This window comes from Sprattus sprattus (genome assembly GCF_963457725.1).
Source record: "Sprattus sprattus genome assembly, chromosome: 12".
In the NCBI taxonomy this organism is placed as follows: Eukaryota; Metazoa; Chordata; class Actinopteri; order Clupeiformes; family Clupeidae; genus Sprattus; species Sprattus sprattus.
Genome location: NC_137910.1, coordinates 3411770 through 3438689, shown reverse-complemented (window position 1 = coordinate 3438689; position 26920 = coordinate 3411770). Strand labels below are relative to the sequence as shown.

Below are 26920 nucleotides of genomic sequence, written 5' to 3'. Positions count from 1 at the left end.
CGCCAGCAGCACCTGCCTCTCCGTCTCCAGAGCAACGACAGCCTCCCTCAGCCTCTCCCCCTCCTCGGCACGGCTTGTTTCTGTCTTCAACCTCTCCCGTTGCATGACCTCCACCTCCTCCCTCAGCGTCCGTTTATCCTGTTTCAGGTCGGACACGAGCTTAGCCAGAGCCTCGGACTCGTGCCGCAGGCTCTCCTCGCTCTCACCGCAGTGCTTGTGCTCCTCCTGCAGCTGGAGCAGCGCCACACGCTGGCGGTTGTGAAGTAACTTCGCCTCCTGCTTCGAGGCCTCCATCTCGTCCCGCGCTGCCTGCTTCTCGGTGCTGCACTCCTCCAGTTTGGTGTACAGCCTCTTCACCGCCTCCTGCAGTTCCTGTCGTGCCTTCAGGCCTGCCTCTCGCTCTCGGTCCCTGGAGCGGGCTGCCCTGACCAGCCTCTTGCTCTCCCTCTGGGTTTCACCGAGCTGCTGGGTCAGACACCTAACCTCACTTCTCAACGCCAAGGTCTCTTCCTCGAGAGCCTCCTTCTCCCTTGCAACCTCATCTCGATGCTTCTCCGCAGCCCGAAGCTTCCTCTTGGAGATCGAGAGCTCTGTCAGCGCAGCCTCGTTCTGCTCGTGAAGGAGCCTCTGCTTGGTCCCCAGCTCCTCTGTCTCTCTCTGCGTCTCCTCGAGCCTCCTCTGAACCTCCTCCCTGCCTCTGACCTCCTGCAGGAGCTTGCTCTTGGTGGAGGTCGCTCGCTTCCTCAGCCGGTCGTACTTGTCGAGCAGGTCCCGTAGCTGACCGGAGGGGTTCTCGTTGCCGCCTTCGGTCACTGACAGCTTGGTCTTGAGCGCCTTGCAGATCCGCTCCAGACCGGCGTTGAGATGGGCGCTCTTCTTCTGCTCGCTCCTCAGCCTCTGCTGAAGCTGCAGCTTCTCTGCCTCACTCAGCTTCATCAGGCCTCTAGCCTCCACCACGCCCTGTTGTTGTTTCATCAGCAGCTTCAGAACCTGCTGCGCATCCACTTCTCCCTGCCGCGGCTTTTTGAGAGAAACTTTGCGCTTGCCTGCCGAAAACAGCCCTGCTCTAGATTGGCACGTCTCGTCTTCCTCCGATTCCCCAACGCTGCACTGCAGACCCTGAGGAGCCAGCAAACAGGCAGCCAGGTAGTCTCCATCATCACGAAGCCTGAGGGTCGGCGGGGTCTGGCTGCTGGTGCAGTCCCCCGGTGAATGGGCCTCAGGCGTGGACTGCTTGGTGACGTCTCCTCCTGGGCTTCCAGCACTGTTGGCATCGGCACCGGGGCACTTTGGCTCCCCAGCGCAGCGGTCCCCTTTCTCCGGCGGTCTCTCGGGCAGTAGGTCTTGCAGGAGCTCCAGGGTCTGCTGAATGGAGGCCTTGTTGAGGCTCCCGCAAGGCATGAAGGATGCAGCGAGATCAGGTTTAACGGGTCGGCATGCAGGGTGATCATCCATGAAACTTCTGAGGCCGGAACATGCCAACGAATGGCACATTGCTACAGGATTGCAGAGGATGTCTGGGCTGAATGCTCCAGCTCTCTGGGCCACGAGGAGGCCTTCGAGCCACAGGTGAACGCTGGGTAGATGGAGGGGGGAGTTCATGCTATCTGGATTCATTTCTTTCCTGAAGTGCGAATACTTTGTATGTGAATGTCTTGAAAAGTAGTGTCTAGAAAGAAACATGGCCACATGGTATTATTTCCTGTTTAAACAAGCATCTTAGACGGCATCTCCTTAGCCATACAAAAGAAACATAAAAAAAAAAACTTTGTTCTTAGATGCTCAGATACTGTAAACCACTATAATTCTCAGTCAAAACAGTTATTTTTTTTTAATCTTTCCAGACCAGAAACCTAAGCAAAATATCCCTCTGGTCTTACCTTGCCTTCTTTCCACGGTGTTCCCCCAAACTAAACTGTGCAGCCAGTAACGGCTGGCTACTGTGCGTCCTGCACCCCATTGTTCTAGGTGTTTAAAACAGTCGTCTCCATAACAACAGAGGCGTGCAGGAGTCTACCCAGAGAGTTGACAGTGTAGAGAAACTTAAGTCATAAACAGCACAAGAGGCCTTTTATCCACAGGGCTTTCTTCTCAACTTTGAGGACACTCCTGTTTCAACACATGCTTTACAAACAAAATACCTTGACAGCATGGCAACTACCTAAATATGGCTAGACTGGACAGATTGATTTGGTAGTTCAAAGTTTTCAAAGCCTTTTTTTGTGCGGTCTTTCAATGCTCTAAATACAAATACTAGCCATTTCAGCGGCTCTTCAGATGTAAGGCCATGTTCGGAGAAAAATAGTCAATATCAAATGTATTCAAAAGTTGCAATATGCGGTTTGAGGTCAATGATAGAAATCTTCATAGACAAACCATCATCAGTGTACAAATATTAAAACACTTTCAAAAATAAAAACAGCAGGAGCTATAGCAGCATTAGTTTGCATTGTATGCATGTTGATCCTCATTTTCAAGCATTTGTTTACATTTGTCACAGCCCCAAAAAAAAAAAAAAAAAAAAGGGCCTATTTGAGAAACGAGATGAATACATGCCAGCAATACCAGGCATACCTTTATATCAAACCATCAGAGTGAGCCTGTTGGGGGTTGGGACAAAACATATTGCTCCTTTCAACAAATCATTTTGTTTTAAGGGATACACCCTCAATACAAATATATGATCTAATTTCACAACAAGAAAAAAAACACAAGGCCAACAATAACTTGTAACTTTAAAATATGTTTTTTAATCATCTTTAAAAAATAAATTACAGGATGCAGCTTTTAAAAGGCCAGATACAACTTGATCCTCTATCCACCAATCCTCTCCTCTCTGTCCCCAGATAAGTGACTTCTGATTGGCGCTTGGGGAGAGGGGTGGAGTCAAAGGCAGTCTTAAATTGAAGAATAAAACAATAACACTGGTCATGACTGGATCAACGTCACAAAACCTGCCAGACAGACCATTACTTCTCTACGGTCATCTACAAAAATGATACAAAAATCATGTATTTATACATTCATGTACATGCTTTGTCATCTATGATACAAAATAACATGATTTTCTAACAGCTGTACAACGGAGAGACTTGGATGGATTTTTGTGCTAAGCGTTCTGATGTTACCTGCCAAGACAACACACCAGTCATTGATAGTGCCGTTATGCATCCATCTTGGAGCCTATAACTGTATTTGTCAGTTTCGGTGTGTTCATGTATACTTGTTTTACAAGGCGGTTTGGGAGACCAGAACAAAAAAAGGCATCAAAACATATATATATAAAAAAAAGGAATAAAATAAAAGGCTCAGATGAATTGTCGTCATGGCACTGTAACACTTTACTTGGCTGAACTGGGTTGTCTTGTTTGTGTCACTTTTGTCACTAATACACCAGTGAACATAGGTCAGTTTGTTCCTACACACAAGATGGAGTAAATCTATATGAATGAGGAGTCAGTGTGTGTAAGTGTGTGTGCAAGTGTGTGTGTGTGTGTATGTGTGTAAGTGTGTGTGTAAGTGTGTGTGTGTGTGTGTGTAAGTGTGTGTGTGTGTGTGTGTGTAAGTGTGTGTGTGTGTGTGTGTGTAAGTGTAAGTGTGTGTGTGTAAGTGTAAGTGTGTGTGTGTAAGTGTAAGTGTGTGTGTGTAAGTGTAAGTGTGTGTGTGTGCGCTCAGTTTGATTCGCCAGCATCTGAGAGGGGTCAGGGGATAGACAGCTATACTCCAGGTGTTGAGTGTAAACTTTGGTTTTAGTTCCACTATGAAATGAGCTCCATTCTCTCTCTCCCACTCACACAAACAAACAAACGAAACAAACAAAAACAAAAACAAACCAACAGCTAAAGGGCGGAGGGTGTGTCTTCAGGGCTGGAGATCAGTTGTTTTTTAACTTTGTGCCGGGATTGACCACAGGCTCTGTTAAACTGGCTCTTATTGAGTTCACTACAGTCTGTCGAATATTATCCTCCATGTACTGCTCCGTTAGAGGTTTCAGGACCTGAGAGAGACAGAGACAGAGAGACAGTAAGGAAAAATAGGAGAGAAAAGAAGAAAAAAAAAAAAAGAGATTAAGCAAACAACGAAATAAGTGACACAGAAAAGACAAATTGCTCAATGGAGTAACAAGGTCAACGCCAGGATTGTCCAGAGATGGACAGAGTGTTACTAAGGACAAGAGGGAGACTGAGTAAATGAAAGATGGATAGAAGGGAGAGAGAGCGAGAGAGAGAGAGAGAGAGAGAGAGAGATGGATAGAAGGGGAAGAGAGGGAGAGGGGGAGAGATGGATAGAAGGGGGGAGAGAGCGAGCGAGAAACTGAGGGATAGGCAGAGGAGAAAGAAGAAAAGAACACCTCCGCAGTGTGAGGATATAGTCTAGCCACTCACCTGTTCCCACAATGCCTCTGCTGTGAGGTCGATGACCTCGGCCACCTCGCGGTACTCGCCCGAGTACCTGACATACGCCCAGGCACACAGCGACATCAGCGAGACGCCCATCACCAGGTTGGCCAGCGCAGCGATGACCGACAGCCCGATGAAACCCGTAACCGTGGCGATGATGTAGGTGACGAACATGACGGCGAAGAGTGTGGCGGGGGTGCGCGCGGCGTAGAAGATGTTCTTGCTGTCGTTGTGCTTGATGAAGTTGGCGAACAGCTCCTCCAGCGCCTCCTCCAGCTGCTCCTGGTAACGCTGGCTGAACTCCAGCCCGCCCATCTTCTTGACGGCGCGGAACTGCAGTACGGACTTCTCCTTCAGCTGCTCGTGGTAGCGCTGCAGGTCGGCGGGGGCGATGTAGGGCTTGGTCCCGCCGCAGATCTGAGAAGGGGGCGCAAAAAAGATGCCACTGTTAGAAATTTCAAGGATTTCTTTTCTTTCTTTTTTTTTCATGTAGATCCGTTTTAATGAAAATACGTAGTAGCATCAGTGTGTGCCTTCTTCCTGTGGACTCACTCAAGTACAGGTTGAAAAAAAAGTAACTATTTTAATTATGAAAAAAAAAAGATGCCACCTACATGTGCCACCTACAAGCTCCTACATGTGAGGGGCACTTGAAGTGAGAGGTTACCTCTTGCTTTGAGCAGGCCACTGATAACATTATAATGAGCTATTCTTAGCCAGGCAGCAGGTCTTTAAGTCAGGTGTTGAAAAAAAAGTAACTATTTTAATTATGAAAAAAAAAAAAAGATGCCACTGTTGACAAGCTCCTACATGTGAGGGGCACTGGAAGAGAGATGTTACCCCTTGCTTTGAGCAGGCCACTGATAACATTATAATGAGCTATTCTTAGCCAGGCAGCAGGTCTTTAAGTCAGGTGTTAAATAGTTGAGGTAATACAATTCTGGATGCCATTTCTTCACAAACCTAACCAGAGCAGATGACCTCTTACTTACAGAGATTGGGACACTATGAGGCTTTTGTTTCTAAGACTTGAACTATGTGAAGCTAACCAGAATAGCACGTCTGTGACCAATAACATCACAGAAAACACATACTCCCCTGTCCACCAAGAAACTCCCACAAGATCAGCAAGGTCGCGCGCACACACACACTGAGCCAAATGTGCACACACACACACACACACACACACACACACACACACACACACACACACACACACACACACACACACACACACACACACACACACACACTGGGCCAAAGGCACATGTACCCACACACACAGCTGGTTTGGCCCAGTAGCTCAGGAAATAGCCGTCCTGCTTTCCTTATCTGGGTCAATTGAGAAAGCTGCTATTCTGGACCTCCTCTTCTCCCAGTTTTTTTTTTAGTATCTAGGCTAGCTTCTGCCACGCTGGATGCATTATATAATGACACACTTTCTCCAACTCTCTGGCCTCAAACTGTGGGAGAGAGAGAGAGCTCATTACTGTGACCCATCAGGGGAGAAAAAAAAATTAAAAAAGTTAAAATCACCAAATAAAACTTCCAAAATAAAAACCGTACTCCTGCAACTCAGCTGGTAGAGCAATGGTCTCTACCGTCCTGTAAGGTGCTCTGGGTGAATGAATAAATTATATATGTGTGTGTGTGTGTGTGTGTGTGTGTGTGTTCTCCTTACCAGCTCCATGCCTCTACTGTAGGCATCTTTGGCACCAGCTACAGCAGTCAGATTATTGGCCTCAGCCGTCGCCTGAGTGGGATACAAGGAGACATTAAAGTGTCGTTTACATGGAGCCTAGTTTGTCAAACTGATACGGATAGCTAATACAGATAGCCCTATCATCCATACGAACACTTTCTATCCGCACCTCGTTTCTGCAACGATCGCAGTCCGGGGTAGAAAGTGAGTAGATTTGAATCGGTACGGGGGCTGGTGTTCGTCTGCACGGTTTCACGCAACCTGATGACGTCACTGCCCCACGTGATCTTTTCAGCCATCTCCAACCAGTATATAAATAACTTGTTCTCCCTCAAAATCTCACTCATGGTGGGCCTCGAATTCACTAACATTAACCCAGTCTTCTGATTTTTGATTAGCCCCCTATCTTGATCTAATTCTTCTTATTCAGACATAACATAACTTTCATGACCACAAATATAAATTGGCCAGCGATTTAATTTGCTTTTTTATTCATAAATGTATGTAAAATGCTCGGAGCAATGCATCATGGGAGATGGGATGACAGACATGTCATGTTACTGTTCCAAACTCTTTATTATCAATAGAAAAAAGAATTCATTTTCGCATATCCTTTAGTCTGACCACTGATTTTATTAACCATCATAATGTAATGTTGTTAATTGGAGCTTGAATGTCTTGTGTAATTTGTTTATCCGTTTGCTGCTTCCTTTACCTTGTGCTTTTGAGTCTCTTCTTCTAGGTTTTTCACGTTTTTTCAGTTGTGTAAATAAAGCGCTAAAGCGCCACCCACAGGCGTGAGGTATGTACTACAGTCGGTTCACCGCAATCTGCTGCCTCCGTGTTTACGCAAATCTCTCGTTGCCAGCCTCCGTATTTACGAAATTAAAAGATTCGATTGGTGTGAAAAGTAAATCCGATTCGGAGGCCCTAGACTTCGTGTGCATAGCACCTAAGAGTAAAGGTCAAATACTCAACAGAAACAGATACACAACTTTGCCATTGTGGGGGTGTGAGTGTGAGTGTGAGCGTGTCGCTCTGTGTGTGTGTGTGTGTGTGTGTGTGTGTGTGTGTGTGTGTGTGTGTGTGGTGACTTGGCCGACCTGTAACATGGACTTGGGATGTGGCAGCTCCTCCCCCTGGTATATCTTGATGTAAGCCTGCGGGCAAAAGGTCAAAGTCAGGGTCAAAAGTCAACCAAAATCTTATTTCCCGCAGCAACAGTCAGGAACGACCAGCGCAAAAGGTTTTGTGAAATCCCTTAGCTCAGGGAATCCAACCAGCCTTGCTTTGCGGGTCACATATTCTCAAAGCCTTTGTTCCAAACCCGCCATTGTTCCGTCCCCGACCACACTTCCTCCTCCAGTTCCTGGAACCACCCCAACTCCAACACCCCCCCCTCCCCGCTCCCCTTGATTAGGCTGAGTGGATCGTTGACAGCCTAATGATATAAAGGGTCTGGCTGTGCTGACCTGAAAGCACTGTATTGACTGGGAGGGAGCGCAGCAGCAGTGGGAGTTGAGAGCCTCTGATGCCACACATGAGCTCACTAATCCAGCCACCCCTCAGTGCCCCAGCAGACGAGCCTGTCCATCACCTCAGCCTGAAGAGAAGCAGCACTACGCTACAGACGACCCTGTCCATCACCTCAGCCTGGGAGCAGCCTGAAGAACAGCAGCACTACGCTACAGACGACCCTGTCCATCACCTCAGCCTGAAGAGAAGCAGCACTACGCTACAGACGATCCTGTCCATCACCTCAGCCTGGGAGCGTCCTGAAGAGCAGCAGCTCTACGCTACAGAACCGCTTAAGGACCTTGAGTCCCTTCACAAAGGGTTCTTCCGCCCAATCAAGCTTGTGTATTTACTAGCTGCTGTCAGGGTGTATATTAATTGGAGGACATTGGAAACGGTATTTAACTAGAAGGGCACTCCGAGAGTGCAGCCCCCCGTCAAGGCCAATATGCTCGCTCTCTCTCTCTCACGATGTTAAGGAAAGCAAGAAATGGTTCATGGATCTGGCCCTTGATTTGGATGCCATGAAAGTCAGCCCGGTCATTCTTTCACAATCCTGCTGACAATGACAAAGGTCATTAGTCCTTCGATGCTTTAGGATCTGATGACCTTCACTACCATTATTTACCTGTTCTGCAACAAAAGCAAACCGTAATGGTAGCAGATGATGTTCTTATGTACTGGCATATAGCTGAGAAATGTATTGCTTTCCTGTCCTGCACTGAAAGAGGTTTTGCATCATAAAAGCACCAGCTAAAAGCAAAACTGTGCATGTGTATGAGAACACAAGACAACCCCTGACAGACATGCAGCTACCTTGAAGTACTCGAGCAGGTCTCTGCAGGTGTATGAGAACACAAGACAACCCCTGACAGACATGACGGACTACTACGTACTCAATGAAGCATGCCCACCTGGATACAACTACATGGAGAAAGCCCGCAGCTCTGGTCGTGGTGGTGGACTGGCCATCATACACCGGGCTGGACTAAAACTATCTCCTCTGCAAATGCCTGACCTTTCCTCTATGGAATGTCTGGCCTTCAGATGCAAACATCCATACCCCATGACGGTGCTTCTCATTTACCGTCCTCCAAAGCCAAACTCATCTTTTTTACCAGAGATAAGTGATCTGCTGACCTCACTCTGCAGTATCTCAACAAACATTATCATTGTTGGTGATCTTAATATCCATGTCGACAACCCCTCCTGTCTGTTTGCAGCAGATTTCCTAAATGTACTTGAGTGTCTTGGCCTGCAGCAGCATGTTGAGGTCCCTACTCACACCAAGGGGCACACTCTGGATCTGGTCATCACTGACACTGCCCTAATCAATAACATACAGGTCTACGATCTTGGTGTATCTGACCACAAGGTGGTCTCAATGACCTTTACTTTTATGCTGCCTACCACTACACTTAGGCGTCAAATGTCTTTCCGCAACTGGAAAAGAATTGACGCAGCCACTATGAGCATGGATCTCCAGCTCATCACCTGCCCAGCATTTGCATCAGCGGATGAATTAGTGGAGATCTATAATACCTCACTGAGCAGTGTTTTTGATCTCCATGCCCCGGTCAAATCACGTATTGTTAATTTCTCACGGTCTGCTCCATGGTTCACTCATGAACTGAGGAAAATGAAAACAGCTGGGCGTGTCTTGGAAAGGTGATGCAGACACTCTGGGCTCACAGTCCATAAGCTGGCCTTCCGTGAGCATCAAAAGGCCTACTCAAATTCCCTTAAAGATGCTCGCTCACAGTTCTACTCCAGCCTAATAAATGAAAACCCTGGAAACTCTAAACAGCTTTTTTCCACCATAAAGCATCTCCTGAAACCACAACCATCCTCCTCAACTGAAGCTACAGAAGAGCAATGTAACAGTTTCATCGACTTTTTCAGATCAAAGGTCGACAGCATTCGCTCTGAGATGTCCAGCTCTCCATCTCTGCTTCCCTCTGACGCCAACACCCTATCTGCAAGTGTGCTGTCTCCCCTGCATCTTGCTGAGGTTCAGGAGAGCCATGTTGAGGAAATCATCAGGAAAATGAAACCCTGTACCTGTACCCTGGACCCCATTCCCACTGCTCTGCTCAAGTCACACATCCCCACTCTCAGTCCTCTCATCACCAAAATTGTCAACCTTTCCCTTCAGTCAGGCTGTGTCTCACCGGCTCTCAAGGTCGCTGTCATCCGTCCCCTTCTCAAAAAGCCCACCCTGGACCCGGAGGTCCTAGCCAACTACCGGCCTATCTCCAACCTTGCCTTCCTGTCCAAAGTGCTACAGAAGGTAGTTACTTCTCAACTTCAGGACCACCTCAAACACAACAACCTGTTTGAAAAATTCCAGTCAGGATTCCGTTCAGCCCACAGCACTGAAACCGCCTTGCTCAGGGTGACGAATGACCTGCTGATGACAGCCGATGCAGGATCACCCTCACTCCTCATCCTCCTGGATCTGACTGCTGCATTCGACACAGTGGATCACACAATCCTCCTAGAGAGCCTCCACACCACCATTGGACTGTCAGGCTCTGCACTCAAGTGGTTCCAGTCCTACCTATCTGGCAGAACTGAGTATGTCTCACTGGGAAGATGCAATTCCAGACAGCTCCCTGTCTCCTGTGGTGTTCCACAAGGGTCTGTCCTCGGCCCCATCCTCTTTATTATCTACATGCTCCCCCTCGGCTGTGTTGTCAGCAGACATGGGATGTCCTTCCACTGCTATGCCGATGACACACAGCTGTACATCAAAACTGCCCCAAGCCCCTCTGCTGCCATGTCATGTCTCACTGCCTGTCTTGGGGAGATAAAGGCATGGATGAGAAACAACTTCCTCCAGCTAAACAGCAGCAAAACCGAGGCCCTTCTTCTTGGCACTCCACACCAGGTTCAGTCATCCTCCATAACTCATCTCACCTTCGACAGTCAGGTCATACCCCTCTCCACCACAGTCACAAATCTAGGAGTTAGGTTTGACCCTCACCTCACCTTCAACGAACATATAAAGCATCTGTGCAAAATCTCCTTCTACCATCTCAAAAACATCGCCAAGCTCCGCCCCACTTTAACCCTGCCAGATGCTGAGAAGCTCGTCCACGCCTTCATCTCCTCAAGACTGGACTACTGCAATTCACTGTTCACTGGGATCACTGGCAGGAACATCCAAAAGCTGCAGTACATCCAGAACAGCGCTGCCAGGATCCTGATGAGAGTCAGGAAATACAACCACATAACCCCCATTTTACACTCACTGCACTGGCTCCCTGTCTCATCCCGCATTGACTACAAAGTCCTCCTACTCACCCACCAATGCATAAATGGTCATGCCCCCCCTTACCTGCAAGAACTCATCACCCCCCAAACATCAACCCGCCCCCTCAGATCCAATAACAGTCTGTCCCTGCAGATCCCAAACACCAGGCTACGCACCATGGGCGACCGGGCCTTCGCCACTGCAGCCCCTCGACTGTGGAACAGCCTCCCGGACCACTTAAGGGCAACACAGACACTAGACTGTTTTAAGACTGGCCTAAAAACCTTTTTATTCATAAAGGCATTTACTACTTTTTAAAAAAATGTATATATTTTCTTAAACTGTCCTTTTGTCCTTTTGCACTCTGAGATTCTGCCTAGAATGAAGAGTGCATAACAAATAAAATGAATTATTATTATTATTATTATTACATGCAGCTACCTTGAAGTACTCGAGCAGGTCTCTGCAGGTGACCTTGGCCCCGTTGATCTCCTTCTCCACCAGGTTCTCAGGGTCCAACAGCAGAGGCACCAGCTCCTTCAGCTCCCTCTTGAAGTCGTCATCGATGTCTGCACACACGGAACAGAGGTCACGCGCACACACACATAGCAGAAACACACAGCACAGCATGCTCGTCATCGATGTCTGCGCACACACACAAGTCAGAGGTCACACAAACAAACACACACACACACACGCAGCAAAAACAAGTCTCATGCACAAGCTTGCTTGCAATGACCTTGGGTGATTTTTTTTTTTTATGAGGGACAGGTCTGTGCTGTGACTAGGCTTCATTGCGACAGACAGTTCATTGCCTACCGCAAAAACAAACGAATAAATAAATAAATAAATAAATAAATAAATAAATAAAAGACCTAGGCTACAAATTAAATAACTGAATGTGCTGCCCACAGACCGAGTATCAGTTTTCAAACTCTATCAGTATGACGGCACATGTGTGTACACACAGGAGGTATTTGTAGGCCTACAACCAAATGAAACCTTCAGTTCCGATTAGCCACCGAGTCGTTTCAGTGAGTTAAGAGTCCTCTCCACTACTTCCTAGTTCTCCCAGACTTGGGTGCCAAGGAAGTCAAAAATAAACTAAACAAAAGTCCCAAACTTAGGTCTAAAAAGGCCATTATTTGTAGGAGCCTCTCCTAAATCAGCAAGTTAAGAGCCACCTTTAGCCTTGAGATGTTTTGTAAATACGGGCCCAGACCTAGTTAGCCCATGAGAGAGCACAAACACCACCAGCACAGTTATTCCCATGGCATTCAACCAAAGGCACGGTTCTCCACTAATTATGATTCAGACAGCTTACTTCTTCTATCCCCCAACATTCCATCACAACCCAGTCCCCACCAGTGGAGCGAGTGAGTTCAGCAGCCAGCAATAGCCCCCAATCCCACCACATGTAGGAACTACAACACAAATCCCTCCAACTGGATTGTAATGCAGTCGTAGTGTCTGCAATAAACTGGTCTAAGTGTGTGTGTGTGTGTGTGTGTGTGTGTGTGTGTGTGTGTGTGTGTTTGGCACGTACATGTCTTGAGTGGCCCAGGGTTTGGGTCTATGGTTGTATGCGTGTGTGTGTGTGTGTGTGTATTGGTGTATGTATGAGCACTGGTGTGTGTGTGTGTGTGTGTGTGCTGACCCTTCAGTCTGCCATCGAAGTTGGGGTTGGTGGCGACCTTGAGGCCGGGATGGGGCAACAGGAAGCAGCCGATGGAGGAGAAGCAGGAGTGGATGTGCTTCCTGACGTTTTGCAGCTCCTCGTGTTGGTTCTGCTTCACCTGAAACACACACATATACACACACACACACACACACACACACACACACATAAATACACTTAAACGTTGACAATTAAAACACCCTACAGTCTGCCTGCACCCACATAAAACTAAAACTAAGCCTGTTCAAACACACATCAAAACACACAAATATACATAAAGTATAACACATTCTCCCTACTTATTAAAAAGGTATGGCATTTGAAGTATTGGATTAATCTGAATTATGGTCAAAACCATACATCTTCATGAGGGCACGTCACACACGTCACCTGTAGGTTACGCTGACTGAACACTTCCCAGCCCAGGGGTCTCAAACTCAAATTACCCAGCGGGGGCCGATGAGTGTCCAGTCTGGTCATTGGGGGGGCCAGATTTGTATTATAAACGTTTGGGTGGCCCATTTAAAATCAATGGAACTTTTCTTTCTTTCTTTCTTTTTTTAAAAATCAAAAGAACTTTGCGGGCCGGATAAAATCGCTTGGGGGGCCGGAATTGGCCCCCGGGCCTGAGTTTGAAACCTCTGCCCTAGCCTATTATAGACATATTCTCAGCCCTGAGAAACTAGCCACCTTTCCATGTCAGCCCAACACCAGAGCCCAGCTGATGGGCAGAGCAGGGAGGGAAAGTTTGAGATGTTTCTAATGTTTGGCTAATCACTGGCCTGATCAGCAGGTTAAGTAGTGTAGCTTTAAAGAGGCCTGTACACTTTTCCAGCCCAAGCACACAGTGGCGCAGATGCAAGGACAGTCATCCGTACCTGAAGCCTTCTCTCCAGGAAACGGCACCCTCCCTCCAGGCCGTAGTTGTGCTCGTAGGGGTAACACCAGTCCCTAATCAGGAACATCAGTTTCTACAGCGAGAGCAAAAAAAAAAAAACATTGTTAAGTGAGGAGACCCCACACTGATCCAGACAAGGTGAAGATTTACTTGTGTTCAGTGTAGACAAAAACAATGTTAAGAGCACAGTAATCAGTGTTCAGCTTCTCAGTGTTAAGATGCAAAGTCTCGCAGGTGTGTGTGTGTGTGTGTGTGTGTGTGTGTGTGTGAGGTACCTGAAATGGCTTCTCATAGACCTCTTCCAGGGCCAGTCTTCCATACTCGGTGAAGAGCTACCAACAGAGAGAGACTCATTACAACACAGAAGAGTCTACAGTTACTCCCTCACAAGAGAAACCACCCCTTTAAATAACCACTGATGGCTTGGTGTTCTGAAATAGAAGTGTAGGGGTACAGACAGAAGAGCCAGGGGTGTTAACACAGGGAGAAAACAAGGGATGGTGACTTCCTCGCTAGAAAACTCAGACAGACAGACAGACGTGCCAATGGCTACAAACAAAGGCACGACATAGAACATGGAGTCTGTGGTTTCAGGATAACACAAGAATGAAGGGAGTGTCTTTATCCCCAGAGGACATATTGCAACATAACTACTGGGCCCATCCACATTCCCAGCAGAAACAGTTCATATCTACTGTCTGCTTCCTTACCTGAAGATGCTGCAAGTCATCCTCTTGAATATTCTGAGAGAGATTATAGACCTAGAGAGAGAGAACAGAGAGAGAGAGAGAAAAAGAGAGCGAGAGGACAGACAGATAGATAGATAGATATAGAGAGAGAGAGAACAGAGAGAGAGAGAGAAGACAGACAGAGAGAGAGAGAGAGAAAGAGAGCGAGAGAGAGAGCAAAAGAGAGCGAGAGAGAGCGCAAAAGAGAGAGACTCAAATTAGCCTCAACCCATATGGAAATCAAACACCAAACTTGAATTGCAAAGCAGATTTCATTGGTATTCCAGTTTGGGAACGTGGTGACAAGCTCCATGTGCCAAATGTTTTCAAGTAGTTGGGTTACAATGACAACAACGGACACAAGAGCAGGAGCACAGCTCTCACGCAAACACAGAACTTCTGTCTCTAACCCTGCGTGCTTGATCAGCAGAATCAGAATCAGGTTTTATTGGCCAAGTAAGTTTGCACAAACAAGGAATTTGTCTTGGTACAGTGGCTCTCGGTGTGCTTACACATATTACACAAAATACACATCCTAACAAGTGCCAGGTTCTTCCTTCAGGCCAGATTCCTCTCAAGAGAAATATACCAATTGGACCAATGGCATCTCCTCCCCCCTCACACACGCCCTAGATTCACCCTCTCTCTCTCTCTCAAGACATAAACTGTGACCTAGTCAAGCTTCTCCTCTAAGAACCAGCTCATCTGCCACCGGTGGGAGAGTGTTCCCACAGACTTGCGACAGGTTTCAACACATGACTCTACCCTCTCCTCTTTCCTCTTTCCAGGCAAGTGTTACACAACATGCCAATTCTGTGAGATTAACAGGGTCACCTCCCTGTGTCACTGTGCTGCAATAATGTGATTTCTCAGACCATTATTCATTTCAGAGCAACGTTAGGTGTTAGGAGGAGGCATGGAGGAGTTGGTCACTCAGCGGGAGTAATTTACACAACAGGACTGATGACCAAACACACTCACGAAACATTATGATGGGCATATGGAGTTCAAGGTGAGCAAAATACAACGTTTAAAGATACAATTTGTAATTTCTTTCCTCAGCCTCATTATCAATTAATGTTAAATCCAAAATAGGCATTGTTTCAAACATTGCAAAAATGATACAAGTTGGTGATGAATCAACATGGCTGTACGTCTAGCTTTCTCAAATGACCTTTAAAAATACATGTAACAATCAATAATTATATTTTTATATAAACTGAAAGCGATTTAAAAAAAATAAATAATAATATATATATATATATATATATATATATATATATATATATATATATATATATATATATATTATTATTATTATTTTTTTTTTAAATCGCTTTCAGTGTACCTGCTATGAAAACAAAATAACACCTGTTGTCCTTGGTTCAATTTGACCTGAAATAACCTTTGATGTTAAACAAGGTTTCACTCAATGTGCAATAAACTACTCAGCCTTATCCCTCGTACTCATAAATACCAGTTAGAAGGTCCATTTCAAGAAAGACTGCTAGCTAACTAGCAATGCATTTTATCCATGTTTTTCAATGGTGCAACAAAACCACTGATGCTCCCCTCCACACACTTAAACACTAATGTTTTACTCATCCTTGTTTACATTTTTTTAGATATGCTTAGACCTTAAGAGTTCAAAATGTGACCTTGCCTCTCTGGCGATGGTGACCACTCGTAATTATAAGGGTGATAGGTGTTACTATTTCTTAAAACAATAGGAGGGATTAACCAAATTTCTGAAAGTAAGCACAAATAGTTTATCATCTGACATAATGTTCTCTTTCCTGCCTTTCTGGCTTGTTATGTTGTGACTGCTGTGAGCCTGTTACAGACAGATAGCTACACAGTTCACATTGAATCATCTAGATATCCAGAGAATGCAAACTATTAGTGATCGAGATTAAAAGACTTGGGGAAGATTCTTATGCAGTTCTGTTATGTTGAATGCTTATAAACAATGGTTCCTCTCATCTCTACTTATCTCAGGAAAAACTTGGATGAGGTTTCATTCTCCTTTTTCACACACACCCACACACACACACACACACACACACACCCCCACCCACCTGTACTGAGCTGGTCATGGTGCTGAGAGCGAATACTGTGGCACAGTCTTTGATGGTGGACTGGCTGTCAAAGGCTCCCTGAGTATCCACCAGGAGAACAGCCACCTGATAGGACACACACACGAGAGGACACACACACACGAGAACGCACACACACAAAGACATCGATTTGTTTACTCAAATACACCAAGACAGAGCACAGCAAACTATGGCTAATGCTGATAACATTCAAAAACATGGAAATCTATAAATCTAATAAAGCAAACAGTCTCACAAAACACATAATTACACACAAAAAAGCATTCCCTAAGAAACTAAATAAATGAACACATGTTGTACATTGCAGTATGGACATCAACATTAGTTTGATAGACTCCTTTATCAGAGCCCTACATATATTCAAATGTACAACTGCATGTATAGACACACACACACACACACACACATACCTTATTGCCATCTTTCTTCTCCACCACAAACACGTCACTCCACACCTGTATACCTGTGGTCTCGCGCTCACAGCCTCCCCTCCAGCTGAAGCCTGTGAGCGGCTCTTCATTGCCCCCCAACCATGGAGAGGACTGACAGGGAGAGAGGGAGAGGTTCGATCTCAATCACTGATTTATATAACATCTTATCAATGTCAGCATTTGTTAGTAATCATTCACAGTGTGAGGAGGGACTAATAAGAAAGCACTTGTGAGAGAAAGAAAATGTAGGGTTGAGAAGTGAAAATGGAAGAGGTTTGATCTCAACCACTGTTTTACATAACATCTTATCTATGTCAACATGTGTTAGTAATCATTCATGTTTTCATTGTTTATATGAAGTAGACATTGAGTGAGAGTGAGGAGGGGTTAATAAGAACGCACTTGTGAGAAAGAAAATGTAGGGTTGAGAAGTAAAAAATGGAAGTTGATGAGCGAAGGATGAAGTCAGCTAAGAGACAACAGACAGTGAGTTACAGAGAAGACAAACTGTTTTATGAATCTGAAAGTGAGGTTTATGTGTGTGTGTGTGTGTGTGTGTGTGTGTGTGTGTGTGTGTGTGCGTGTGCGTGTGCGTGTGCGTGTGCGCTCACTACTCACCTGGTTGTACATGTACCGCAGCATGAAGTCCAACAGGAAGGACTTGCCTTTGCGGAAAGCTCCAGCCACTGACAGAACCACCACGTTTAAATCACGGACATGCTCCTGCATAAGAATGCGTTCCAGCGCAGCTTCGTCAAGCTCAAAACCGTGGTCATCTTCATTCGCCACCACAACCTGAACTGGCCTAGCCTTCTCTGGTTCTGGTTCTGGCTCTGGTTCCGGTTCTGGTTCCGGTTCCAGCTCCGCCTCCAGTGGGGCTGGCTCCTCCTTTACCGAGGCGGGCTCCTCCATCACCAGAATAGGCTCCTCCTCATCCATGAAGGCCTCCACTTCAGCTAATGGGGGGGCCTCCACTTCAGCTAATGGGGGGGCACCCACTTCAGCTAATGGGGGGGCACCCACTTCAGCTAATGGGGGGGCACCCACCAGGCATTTCTTCATATGAACCACCTGGGGCATTTCGGGCGGGATCAGCACTGGGATGTCCTCCACACCTGTATATTTTAATTCTTAAAAAAAAAAAAAAAAAAAAAAAAAAAACTTAAGTAAAATAGGCTGTGTCTGGAAGTGCTGGATAGCGCGTTTGATTTGGAGTTTTTGTAATAAGTTCTAAGTAAGTGCTCTCTTCTATTACATCTCTTTTTTGCCCGGAAATCTTGAGGAATTTTAAGACGTCGCACTGAGGTAAACATATCGACGTCCTTTCTCTCCAATTCATCAGGCTCTTTACACTCCAGTCATGTTCTATTCCCGTCGCGCCAGTCTATTCTAACCCCTGCTCTTTATCCCAGAGCCGCGATAAGCCTGGATCCGTTAAGTCGAGAGTCTAAATATGGCAAAATGTTGGTCCCTGCGTAGAAAAAAAAACAAACCGTGCTGTCCACAGTAGAGTGATACTCAGGCAAACAGCCAGCTAACCTCGGGCTGGCGGCATGTCAAACTGTCAAAACTAGCGCAGAGCAGCAAAGCGCCAAGGACAAACAACGGAGAATGTTTAACCACCACAAAACACTGAAAGGAAACCTATAATCCAACTGTCAATTTCCATTTTCAATAAGACAATTATACACGTTATCAAAAAGAAAGTTTCTCCATCTTAAAATTAACTTGCACATAATAACAGTCTCACATTCTGCACTCCTAGCTAGTGGCGCTAATCCGGTCAGGGTTAGTAGACTAATGGGGGGAAAGCCAATAAGTTATGCGAGTAAAAGTAATGTCTTTGTGGCTGAGAAGTGGCTGGAATTCGTCAACATCAACTACAACCACGATGTTTTGTGCCTAGGACCTGCTGCATCCATATCCAGTGCTCCGCGGCCAACCAATACACAAAATTAACCCCTGGACTGATACGATTCCTATCGTAATAGGATACGGAGACTCTCCGTGTGACCAATGAGTTCTTGTACGGCTGTTTTTCGAATACCAAACAGCATGCTAAGCAAGTTGACCAAATTACATTCAACGAAAAAATGTCCATGTCTTTATTCACACGTCAGTGTCGTTGGCCTCTCACCACAGGAAAACTTGATGAAAGTAAATACATCAAGGACCATCACAAACATTGTCTAAAACAACATTACCACGTGTAAAGATCGCAGTTTTTGCACCCCTGAAACGCAAAACAGAAGAAACGCCGACCATGCAAGAGGTAATGTGACTGGAAAGTAAACGAGCTAGCTAATAATAGCCTACTTATAAATACCCGTGCCATGCCAGCCGCGCACACTATGAACTGCCATGCAGTACAGCGATTTGTGTACACAAAAGCCTAAACCGAACCGTTACAAGACTGAAGTGTACTCATTGCCAACTGTCGCACAATTAAGAGTAGACCCATGTATGTCTCCATACTCCGAGAGGGAAAAGGGAACAACGGTTCACCTGATGGCCGAGTCAACAGGTCACGTTAATTACATCGCCAGGTGAGTGTGATAGCTGTCCGCCAAAATAGGTTAAGTGCCAGCTGTAACTTTCACCAGGTCACTTAACCACGACCAAAGTTATCAGCTGATATACATTTATGACAGTAAGTTCTGCGAAGGCATGTACAACCATATTCCTCCACTGCGCTTCTGAGGACATCCGGTGATTAAAAGAGGTAACTTTACCTTCAACATGTCGTCGATTTTTACGGCTCTTCGACGAGCGACTCCGATTCCTCAGCCCGCTGTCTTCCGCCATCTTGTCCAGTTTAAACTCTCCAGCGTGACGTTGCGCTCAAACCGATTTCTCCTCTCACCAGTTTTATAAAGTTTCAGAGCGCCTACTGGCGGCGTTTCCGCGAGGTCCTAAAGCAAGTTCAAACAGTCCCACCAGGATCTTCTGAGGGTTTGTTGTGATTGTTATGCCGAAAAGTGACTGAATTAGCTGCGGGACTTCAAAAAGTGCTGCTAAAATTGCGGTGATTTTGAGTTAGATACCTCACTTGTATTTAAATAAGGTTGAAATTCCATGACATGACGGAAATTGCGGTAATAAGAGAAAATTGCAATTGCGGGAAAACCTTGAACTTGTGTGAACTTGTGACAATGCAAGATCGCAAAATACTGGAGAGACTGAAACACTAAACTGGGACGAAGTTAGGACTATAACCTCAAAACACCCCTCAAACATATGGTGGGTTATGTAATTTGTTTTAACTGTATGAAAAGGGTATGTGTTTCGTACAACCCCATTCACTGTTGAGAACCGAGAGACAGAGAGGCTGTTCACAGCTGTTCAATCAATGTAAAATGCTCACGCTTGTTTGACAGCTGCCGAGTTCAAAGAAGGCCAGAATCACAACTTCATCAAGTTCAAGATTCAAATGTAATTTTAACTGACATAATTTAACACCACAAATTAGCCCACCTCGTACTGCAGATATACGTAGCTCGTTAGGCTATAGTGAGAACTAAATGTAGCCATTCTTTAATCATTGAATGTATTAAATAGCAAATTATCAAATATTATATCGTATGCCTACATACAAAATGCAAAGATTCAGGGGGGCATTTGTGTTCTCTGTGACCTCAGATAATTTGCCTGTTTGTCATTTAGTTTTTGAGAGAAACATCATGTGTAAGAGAGTGACAGGGAGAGGTGTCTGAAGGCGAGATGTATCAGTTATCTAACAGATAGTGGTTGTAACAGTGTCAGGTGACCTGTATTTACCAACACACACTTACACACACACACACACACACACACACACACACACACACACACACACACACACACACACACACACACACACACAGGGGCTGGGGGATCAGCAGGAGATCCTATCCATCATTGGATTATTAGACGTGACATTCTGAGCAGATCTTTCCAACGAATGAGATCATCTGCAACTCTTGCACAGCCAACCCACTTCAAGAAACCCAGGAACGTACAAAGTACAGCCTAGCCTGTAGATTACCTGGCCTACTATATATTCCGTTTTATAGAGATGCGTTGACCTGGATGATTTGACAGGTCCAGCAAAGGGATGAGGGCACTATAGGCACAGAGAGGAAAACCCATTTAGCCTACTAAAAATAAGAAGGTTGAGGCAGCCGGTGGAAGGACCCTCAGAGGATCCGCTAATCTGGAGCTGCACTATTTATAGTCTCACACATTCACAGGCTTTACGCAGGCATAGCCTACTCACACCTAATGCACAGGTATTTTAAGGTATTTGTTTAGCTATGTACAGTGATGATGTATCAAATGGCCCGTATTACACTACTGAGCGCGAAAAGGGTCAATAATGAGTTGTAGAATCTAAACACAATGTCTCAAATTACCTCAATTAGTTATTCATCACGAGGCAATAAACGACGAGGAAAGGCTACCAAAAACTACAACATTCTTTGTCGCATATTGATGATGTCGAGGCGATGCGCAGTCATGTGCACGGAGGTGAAGTGAGAAGAGCTGACACATAGACATGTCTATGTCTACATGTCTATGAGCTGACAGCTCTAGCTTTTAGCTCTAGTCCTTTGTCAATAAAATTAGAATATTGTCAAGGAGCCGTCGGACACTGACAGATCTCTATCTCTGCTCAGTTATAGCTTGGAACAGAAGGTTGTTTCCATCATAGACTGTCGGCGAAGAAAGCTGATCTTGTGATCATGACGGAGGTAGCGAAGGAGGTGTTCGGAGTTGCACCCGCACAGGGTTCTGTAGAGAAGTGGACTTTGAGCACGGAGAGTGTTCGCGTGGAGCTCATCTCTCTGGGCTGTATCATAACGGCAATTAAGACTCCCGATCGGCACGGCCACTTTGCGGATGTGGTGCTTGGTTTTGATGATTTAGAAAGTGAGTAAGGGCTGTCGATGACTTTTCTGGTTGGTTATTATCATACCTTGGCTGCTGTGAATGTTTTGATTCTGTTTGATTGACGAATAGACTACAGCTCACCATTTGTCTCTTTGTATCACTCCTGCATACTCGGAGGGCTCCTGGTCGCCCCTCCACTCAGCTCGACCCTCACTGTGCAAGGAAGAAGCAGTAGCTCAATGCTTTTGGAAAACAAAAGCCTCGTTCTTAGTTAAACTCTGAAAAATAACTTCGCCTACACAGATGCTGTGATCAACCTACCCCGTAGTCTTAGGTCTTTTTCTCTCTGCAGTATCGGTTTTGGTATTCTGAAATTTGTCTCCAACGCACACTTTCCATATGAGAATCTAAACTTAGCCTAAGTGTTGCGTTAGCCAAATAATAGACTTTAGTCTACCTTAATCCATGTTTGTAACAAATTGATGGACAGGTACCCATGAGAAGTGTAATGTGTATGTGTTCTATATCTGTACATTTTGCAGGTTACTTGTCAAACCCTCGTTACTTTGGTGCTGTAGTGGGCCGGGTTGCAAACCGGATTGCCAAAGGTCGCTTCACCATAGACGGTCAGGAATACAAACTTGCTGTGAATAATGGGCCGAACGCTTTGCATGGGGGCTTACGAGGCTTTAACAAGGTACACACATGCACACATGCAGAGAAAAACAGATAACGAGAGAGAGACGTCACACACACAGTCTCTCACTGTGAAGGCCTGAATGATCACACAGGTGTAATCGTGTTCCCGTAATGTGTGTGTGTGTGTGTGTGTGTGTTACAGGTAGTATGGACAAGCGAAATTGTGGAAAATGGAGTCAAATTCAGCCACTGCAGTCCTGATGGGGACGAGGGTTACCCTGGAAACCTGCGTGTGTCCGTCACTTACTCCCTGGATAAACACACTTTGAGTGTTCATTACAGCGCTCACACAGACAAAACAACACCTGTCAACCTCACCAACCACTCTTACTTTAACCTGGGAGGACAGGTAAGACCATAGCCTACACAGATTAAACACACACACACGCACACAGGCACACACCAACTTTTTTTATGTAAATTATATATTTTCATTTTCAGTTTTTATCTTTCCTATGGATATTCCTTTTGCTTTTATTATGTAGAGCACATTTAATTGCCTCTGTGTATGAAATATGCTGTATAAATAGACTTGCCTTGCCTATCCAGGCTAAAGGCTAAACTACACAATAGCCACACAGACACACACACACACACACAGTCACACACTAGCTATACTTTAACATGGAATGGTGGGTATGTATGACACACACACACACACACAACTACAACTCCAACTACTGTCATTTTAAATTACTGTCACTTCTGTTCACATAAAACTGAGCCCCTACTACAGATACAACTTCTGTACACACATACAACTGAGCACTTCTACTCGAATCCATGAAGTTATTCATCAACAAGCACAATAAAATAGATAAGCATAGTAAACATAAAATAATCAACTATGTTCACGTGGATGAGATTCAAGTCGTAGTGACATATACCAGCACATGAACACGAACACGAACACACACACACACACACACACACACACACACACACACACACACACACACACACAATCACAGCATCATGTCCTCTGGGACACAGGGCAAAGCACAAACACACACACACACACTCACAGCATCATGTCCTACACCTCTGCACAGGGCAAAGCTGACATTTATGACCATGAAGTGGCTATCTCAGCCCAGGCTTACCTACCAGTTGATGACACAATGATCCCAACAGGTACTGCATCGATATCCCTAACTCTCTCTTTCCATCTCTTTCCCTATTAACTAGTAGTTACGATTCTACAACTAATCATTGGGCCTTCTCATTGGCCTTTCGATTCATCAGCACTGCACATGTAAGTCTATAGGCCTCGGTTCCTAAAATAGTTCAAGTTCAAGTTCAAAGTACTTAATTGTCATTGTCACAAAAACAACGAGACAGACGAGGCAACAGCAGACAGCTAAAAAGTTGCTGTGCACACTAACTGCCACCGCTGAATAGTAATAAATGACAATTAATAAATAGATAAATAAATATCCCTGAGTAAATATAACAAGCTATACATATATTGAGGTGCATCAATAAGTGCAGGGTAGAGTGTTAGAGTGCAGTCCATGGGGGCGGGGTGGGCCGGGGGTGGGGGTGGTGGTATTGGGTGAGCTGTTGAGAAGCAATGCGGATAGAAGCTCTTTGTCATTTTGGAGGGGCGTGCTTTGGTGGATCTGAACCTTTTACGGGAACAGATGATGGACAGGGTGGGAAGTATGTGTTCTTTAGCTCCAGGTGCTCCAGTGCAGTGTGAAGCAGCAGGACTCCTACATCCTCTGGAGACCTGTTCACTTTGTAGGCAAACTGGTGTTGGTCAAAGGAAGCTGGTACCTGTGTATTAGGTGTATGTACGAATGGCCATTTGAATTCTTCATTGAGCAGCGACTTTTATCCAGAGTTACAGTACAGATGTAAATATTCATCAGTAACCCATATGAGCTCTGCTTGTCACAGAAATGGCCTAATATGGTCCTAGAGCTCAGCCAGGCATCCCCCCTCTACGGCAGTGTTACTCACTTGGTGGTTTACCACGAGAAAAATAAAATGAACGAAGTAAAGTTGTATGACTAAGAAGTTTCTCTGAGGGGAATCAAACTCAAACTCAAGCTCCCTGGCAACAGAACCCCTGATCTTGTTGTTAGCACCTTGCTGTAGCAGATGCTGACCAGTTTAGCCACAGAGTATAGTTAAACCTTGGGGACTTCCCCACTGAGTCTGAAATAGACCCAAGAGTTCCCCCTAGTGGTAGAGCTGAGAACCTGCCAGTGGGACCCAGATAAATGTGGCAAAAGAAACATGTAATTCATTGAAAAGTTGCTAGAGGGAGCTTGTCAGAGCCCTCAGTTTAGCCAATAAATAAAGGTTTACTTACGTTTACTGGGTTTAAAAAAATATTACCATGACCACACATTTCTGTCATTATGACTAAAGTAGAAGATTGCTGCGTTTATTTGATGCGCTTTTTACATGCCCAATGAAGTTAATTCATTCATACAGTATGCACACTGGACTTTTTGAGCTCAGTAGTGTCCTGTTTTGTCTCATGCAGGGGAGGTTAAGTCAGTAGAAAACACGCCCTTTGACCTCAGAGCACCCGCTCTGATTGGTTCCCGGTTGAAGGAACTTCCTGGTCCTGGATTTGACCACAACTTCTGCCTGTGGGAACCAGGGCAACCACATGAGGAGCGCTGGTGTGCCAGGTCTGTATCTCTCTCTCGCTCTCTCGCTCTCTCTCTCTCTCTCTCTCTCTCTCTCTCTCTCACCTCACACACAGCACTCAAATGAGCACAACATCCAGGGGCCAACTAAGTGTTGCCATTCAAATGACGAACCTCAACCTTATACACACGCCAAGGAAACTATCTGTTATTGACCATCCTTTTTGGCAGGGTGGTGCATCCTGAGAGTGGGCGTGTCCTAGAGGTTAGCTCCACCCAGCCGGGTGTTCAGTTCTACACTTCCAACTTCCTGGATGGAACCCTGAGGGGAAAAGGCGGAGCCTCCTACCCCAAACACAGTGCCTTCTGTCTGGAGACCCAGAACTGGCCCGATGCCGTCAACCAGGTCCGCCGTCAACCACTCATAAATCGACAGTTATTTTAGCCAGGACTTTATAAAGTATATCAGGTATTTCGGCCAGTCCTTTATATAGTAGATCAGTTATTTTAGCCAGGACTTTATATAGTAGATCAGTTATTTTAGCCAGGACTTTATATAGTTTATCAGGTATTTTAGCCAGTACTTTATATAGTAGATCAGGTATTTCGGCCAGTCCTTTATATAGTAGATCAGTTATTTTAGCCAGGACTTTATATAGTAGATCAGTTATTTTAGCCAGGACTTTATATAGTTTATCAGGTATTTTAGCCAGTACTTCATATAGTAGATCAGTTATTTTAGCCAGGACTTTATATAGTAGATCAATTATTTTAGCCAGTACTTCATATAGTAGATCAGTTATTTTAGCCAGTACTTTATATAGTAGATCAGTTGAGCTCCTGCCACAGTGAGCCTTTATGGATAAGATTGCTTACTCTTGATTTAGGAGGTTGTGACATGTTGCTGGCTCTCAATAGGGAGCCATTAAAACTGACCACTACTTGTATTTACATTTTATGGTCAATCAGAGAATATATGGCTATGGCTAACACTTCCTTTAGCCGTGGATTGCATGCCCACTTTAGCCGTGGATTGCATGCCCACTTTAGCCTACTTTAGCTGTGTATGGCATTGCCTACTTTAGCTGTGTATGGCATTGCCCACTTTAGCCGTGGATTGCATGCCCACTTTAGCCTACTTTAGCTGTGTATGGCATTGCCTACTTTAGCTGTGTATTGCGTGCCCATCCTTCTTTAGCTGTGTATTGCGTGCTCATCCTACTTTAGCTGTGTATTGCGTGCTCATCCTTCTTTAGCTGTGTATTGCGTGCTCATCCTTCTTTAGCTGTGTATTGCGTGCTCATCCTTCTTTAGCTGTGTATTGCGTGCTCATCCTTCTTTAGCTGTGTATTGCATTGCCTACTTTAGCTGTGTATTGCGTGCCCATCCTACTTTAACTGTGTGCGCTGTGTGTGTGTGTGTTTCTGCAGCCACGGTTTCCTGACGTCTTGCTGAGGCCTGAAGAGAAGTACTCACATACCACTCACTTCAAATTTACAGTGGTCTAACACACACACAGCCACAATTTCTCAATCATATCAGATTGACTATACACACATAATTCTCATTTATATGAGGAGGAATAATTTACCTGCTCCCTCAATCAACCCTCAGGTGGCACACACACTCCACTCAAAGACACACACACACACACACCTCACACTCACAGATACTGGAGGACCAATCACACACACACTCCACTCAAAGACAAACGCACCTCACACTCACACACACACCTCACACTCACAGATACTGGAGGACCAATCACACACACACTCCACTCAAAGACAAACGACAAACGCACCTCACACACACACACACACACACACAAAAACTCCACTCAAAGACTAACGCACCTCACCCTCACAGATACTGGAGGACCAATCACACACACACACATTCCATCACCTGTGCCAATCATGCACCTTTGAAGGTATGATCATGAAAGTCGAATAAAAGAAAAAAAAATATTCTGAAAGCTTTCGTCTTCGTCAGTTCTTCTTTCTAAATATAACACAGGC

At 45.4% G+C, this 26920-nt stretch overlaps 2 protein-coding genes across 2 annotated transcripts; one reads left to right on the top strand and one right to left on the bottom strand.

Moving 5' to 3' along the window:
* Window positions 1-2723: 2723 nt before the first annotated feature.
* On the bottom strand, window positions 2724-19555 carry atl2 (atlastin GTPase 2). The gene is made up of 13 exons (XM_080848374.1): window positions 19458-19555; window positions 17344-17855; window positions 16705-16836; window positions 16256-16360; window positions 14160-14210; window positions 13725-13781; window positions 13430-13522; window positions 12531-12669; window positions 11315-11442; window positions 7206-7262; window positions 6082-6153; window positions 4386-4817; window positions 2724-3997 (listed from the first exon to the last, which is right to left on the bottom strand). Exons 1-13 carry the CDS (start codon window positions 19528-19530, stop codon window positions 3875-3877), a joined length of 1974 nt encoding a protein of 657 aa, XP_080704500.1. The 5' UTR covers window positions 19531-19555; the 3' UTR covers window positions 2724-3874.
* A 1891-nt stretch (window positions 19556-21446) lies between these two features.
* On the top strand, window positions 21447-26503 carry galm (galactose mutarotase; the record flags this gene model as incomplete). Its single annotated transcript, XM_080848375.1, has 7 exons — window positions 21447-21633; window positions 22137-22291; window positions 22436-22642; window positions 23346-23427; window positions 24791-24941; window positions 25131-25305; window positions 26330-26503. The coding sequence occupies 7 exons, from the start codon at window positions 21447-21449 to the stop codon at window positions 26405-26407; spliced, it is 1035 nt and encodes a 344-aa protein (XP_080704501.1). The 3' UTR covers window positions 26408-26503.
* Window positions 26504-26920: the final 417 nt, after the last annotated feature.

Excerpts from the sequence above, each read along its gene's own strand:
- atl2 (XM_080848374.1), bottom strand. The coding sequence starts at position 19,530 with ATGGCGGAAGACAGCGGGCTGAGGAATCGGAGTCGCTCGTCGAAGAGC. Across the intron at positions 16,361-16,704 it reads AGAAGAAAGATGGCAATAAG|GTGGCTGTTCTCCTGGTGGA; the intron begins GTATGTGTGTGT and ends GTGTCCTATCAG. Across the intron at positions 7,263-11,314 it reads ACCTGCTCGAGTACTTCAAG|GCTTACATCAAGATATACCA; the intron begins GTAGCTGCATGT and ends TTTTGCCCGCAG.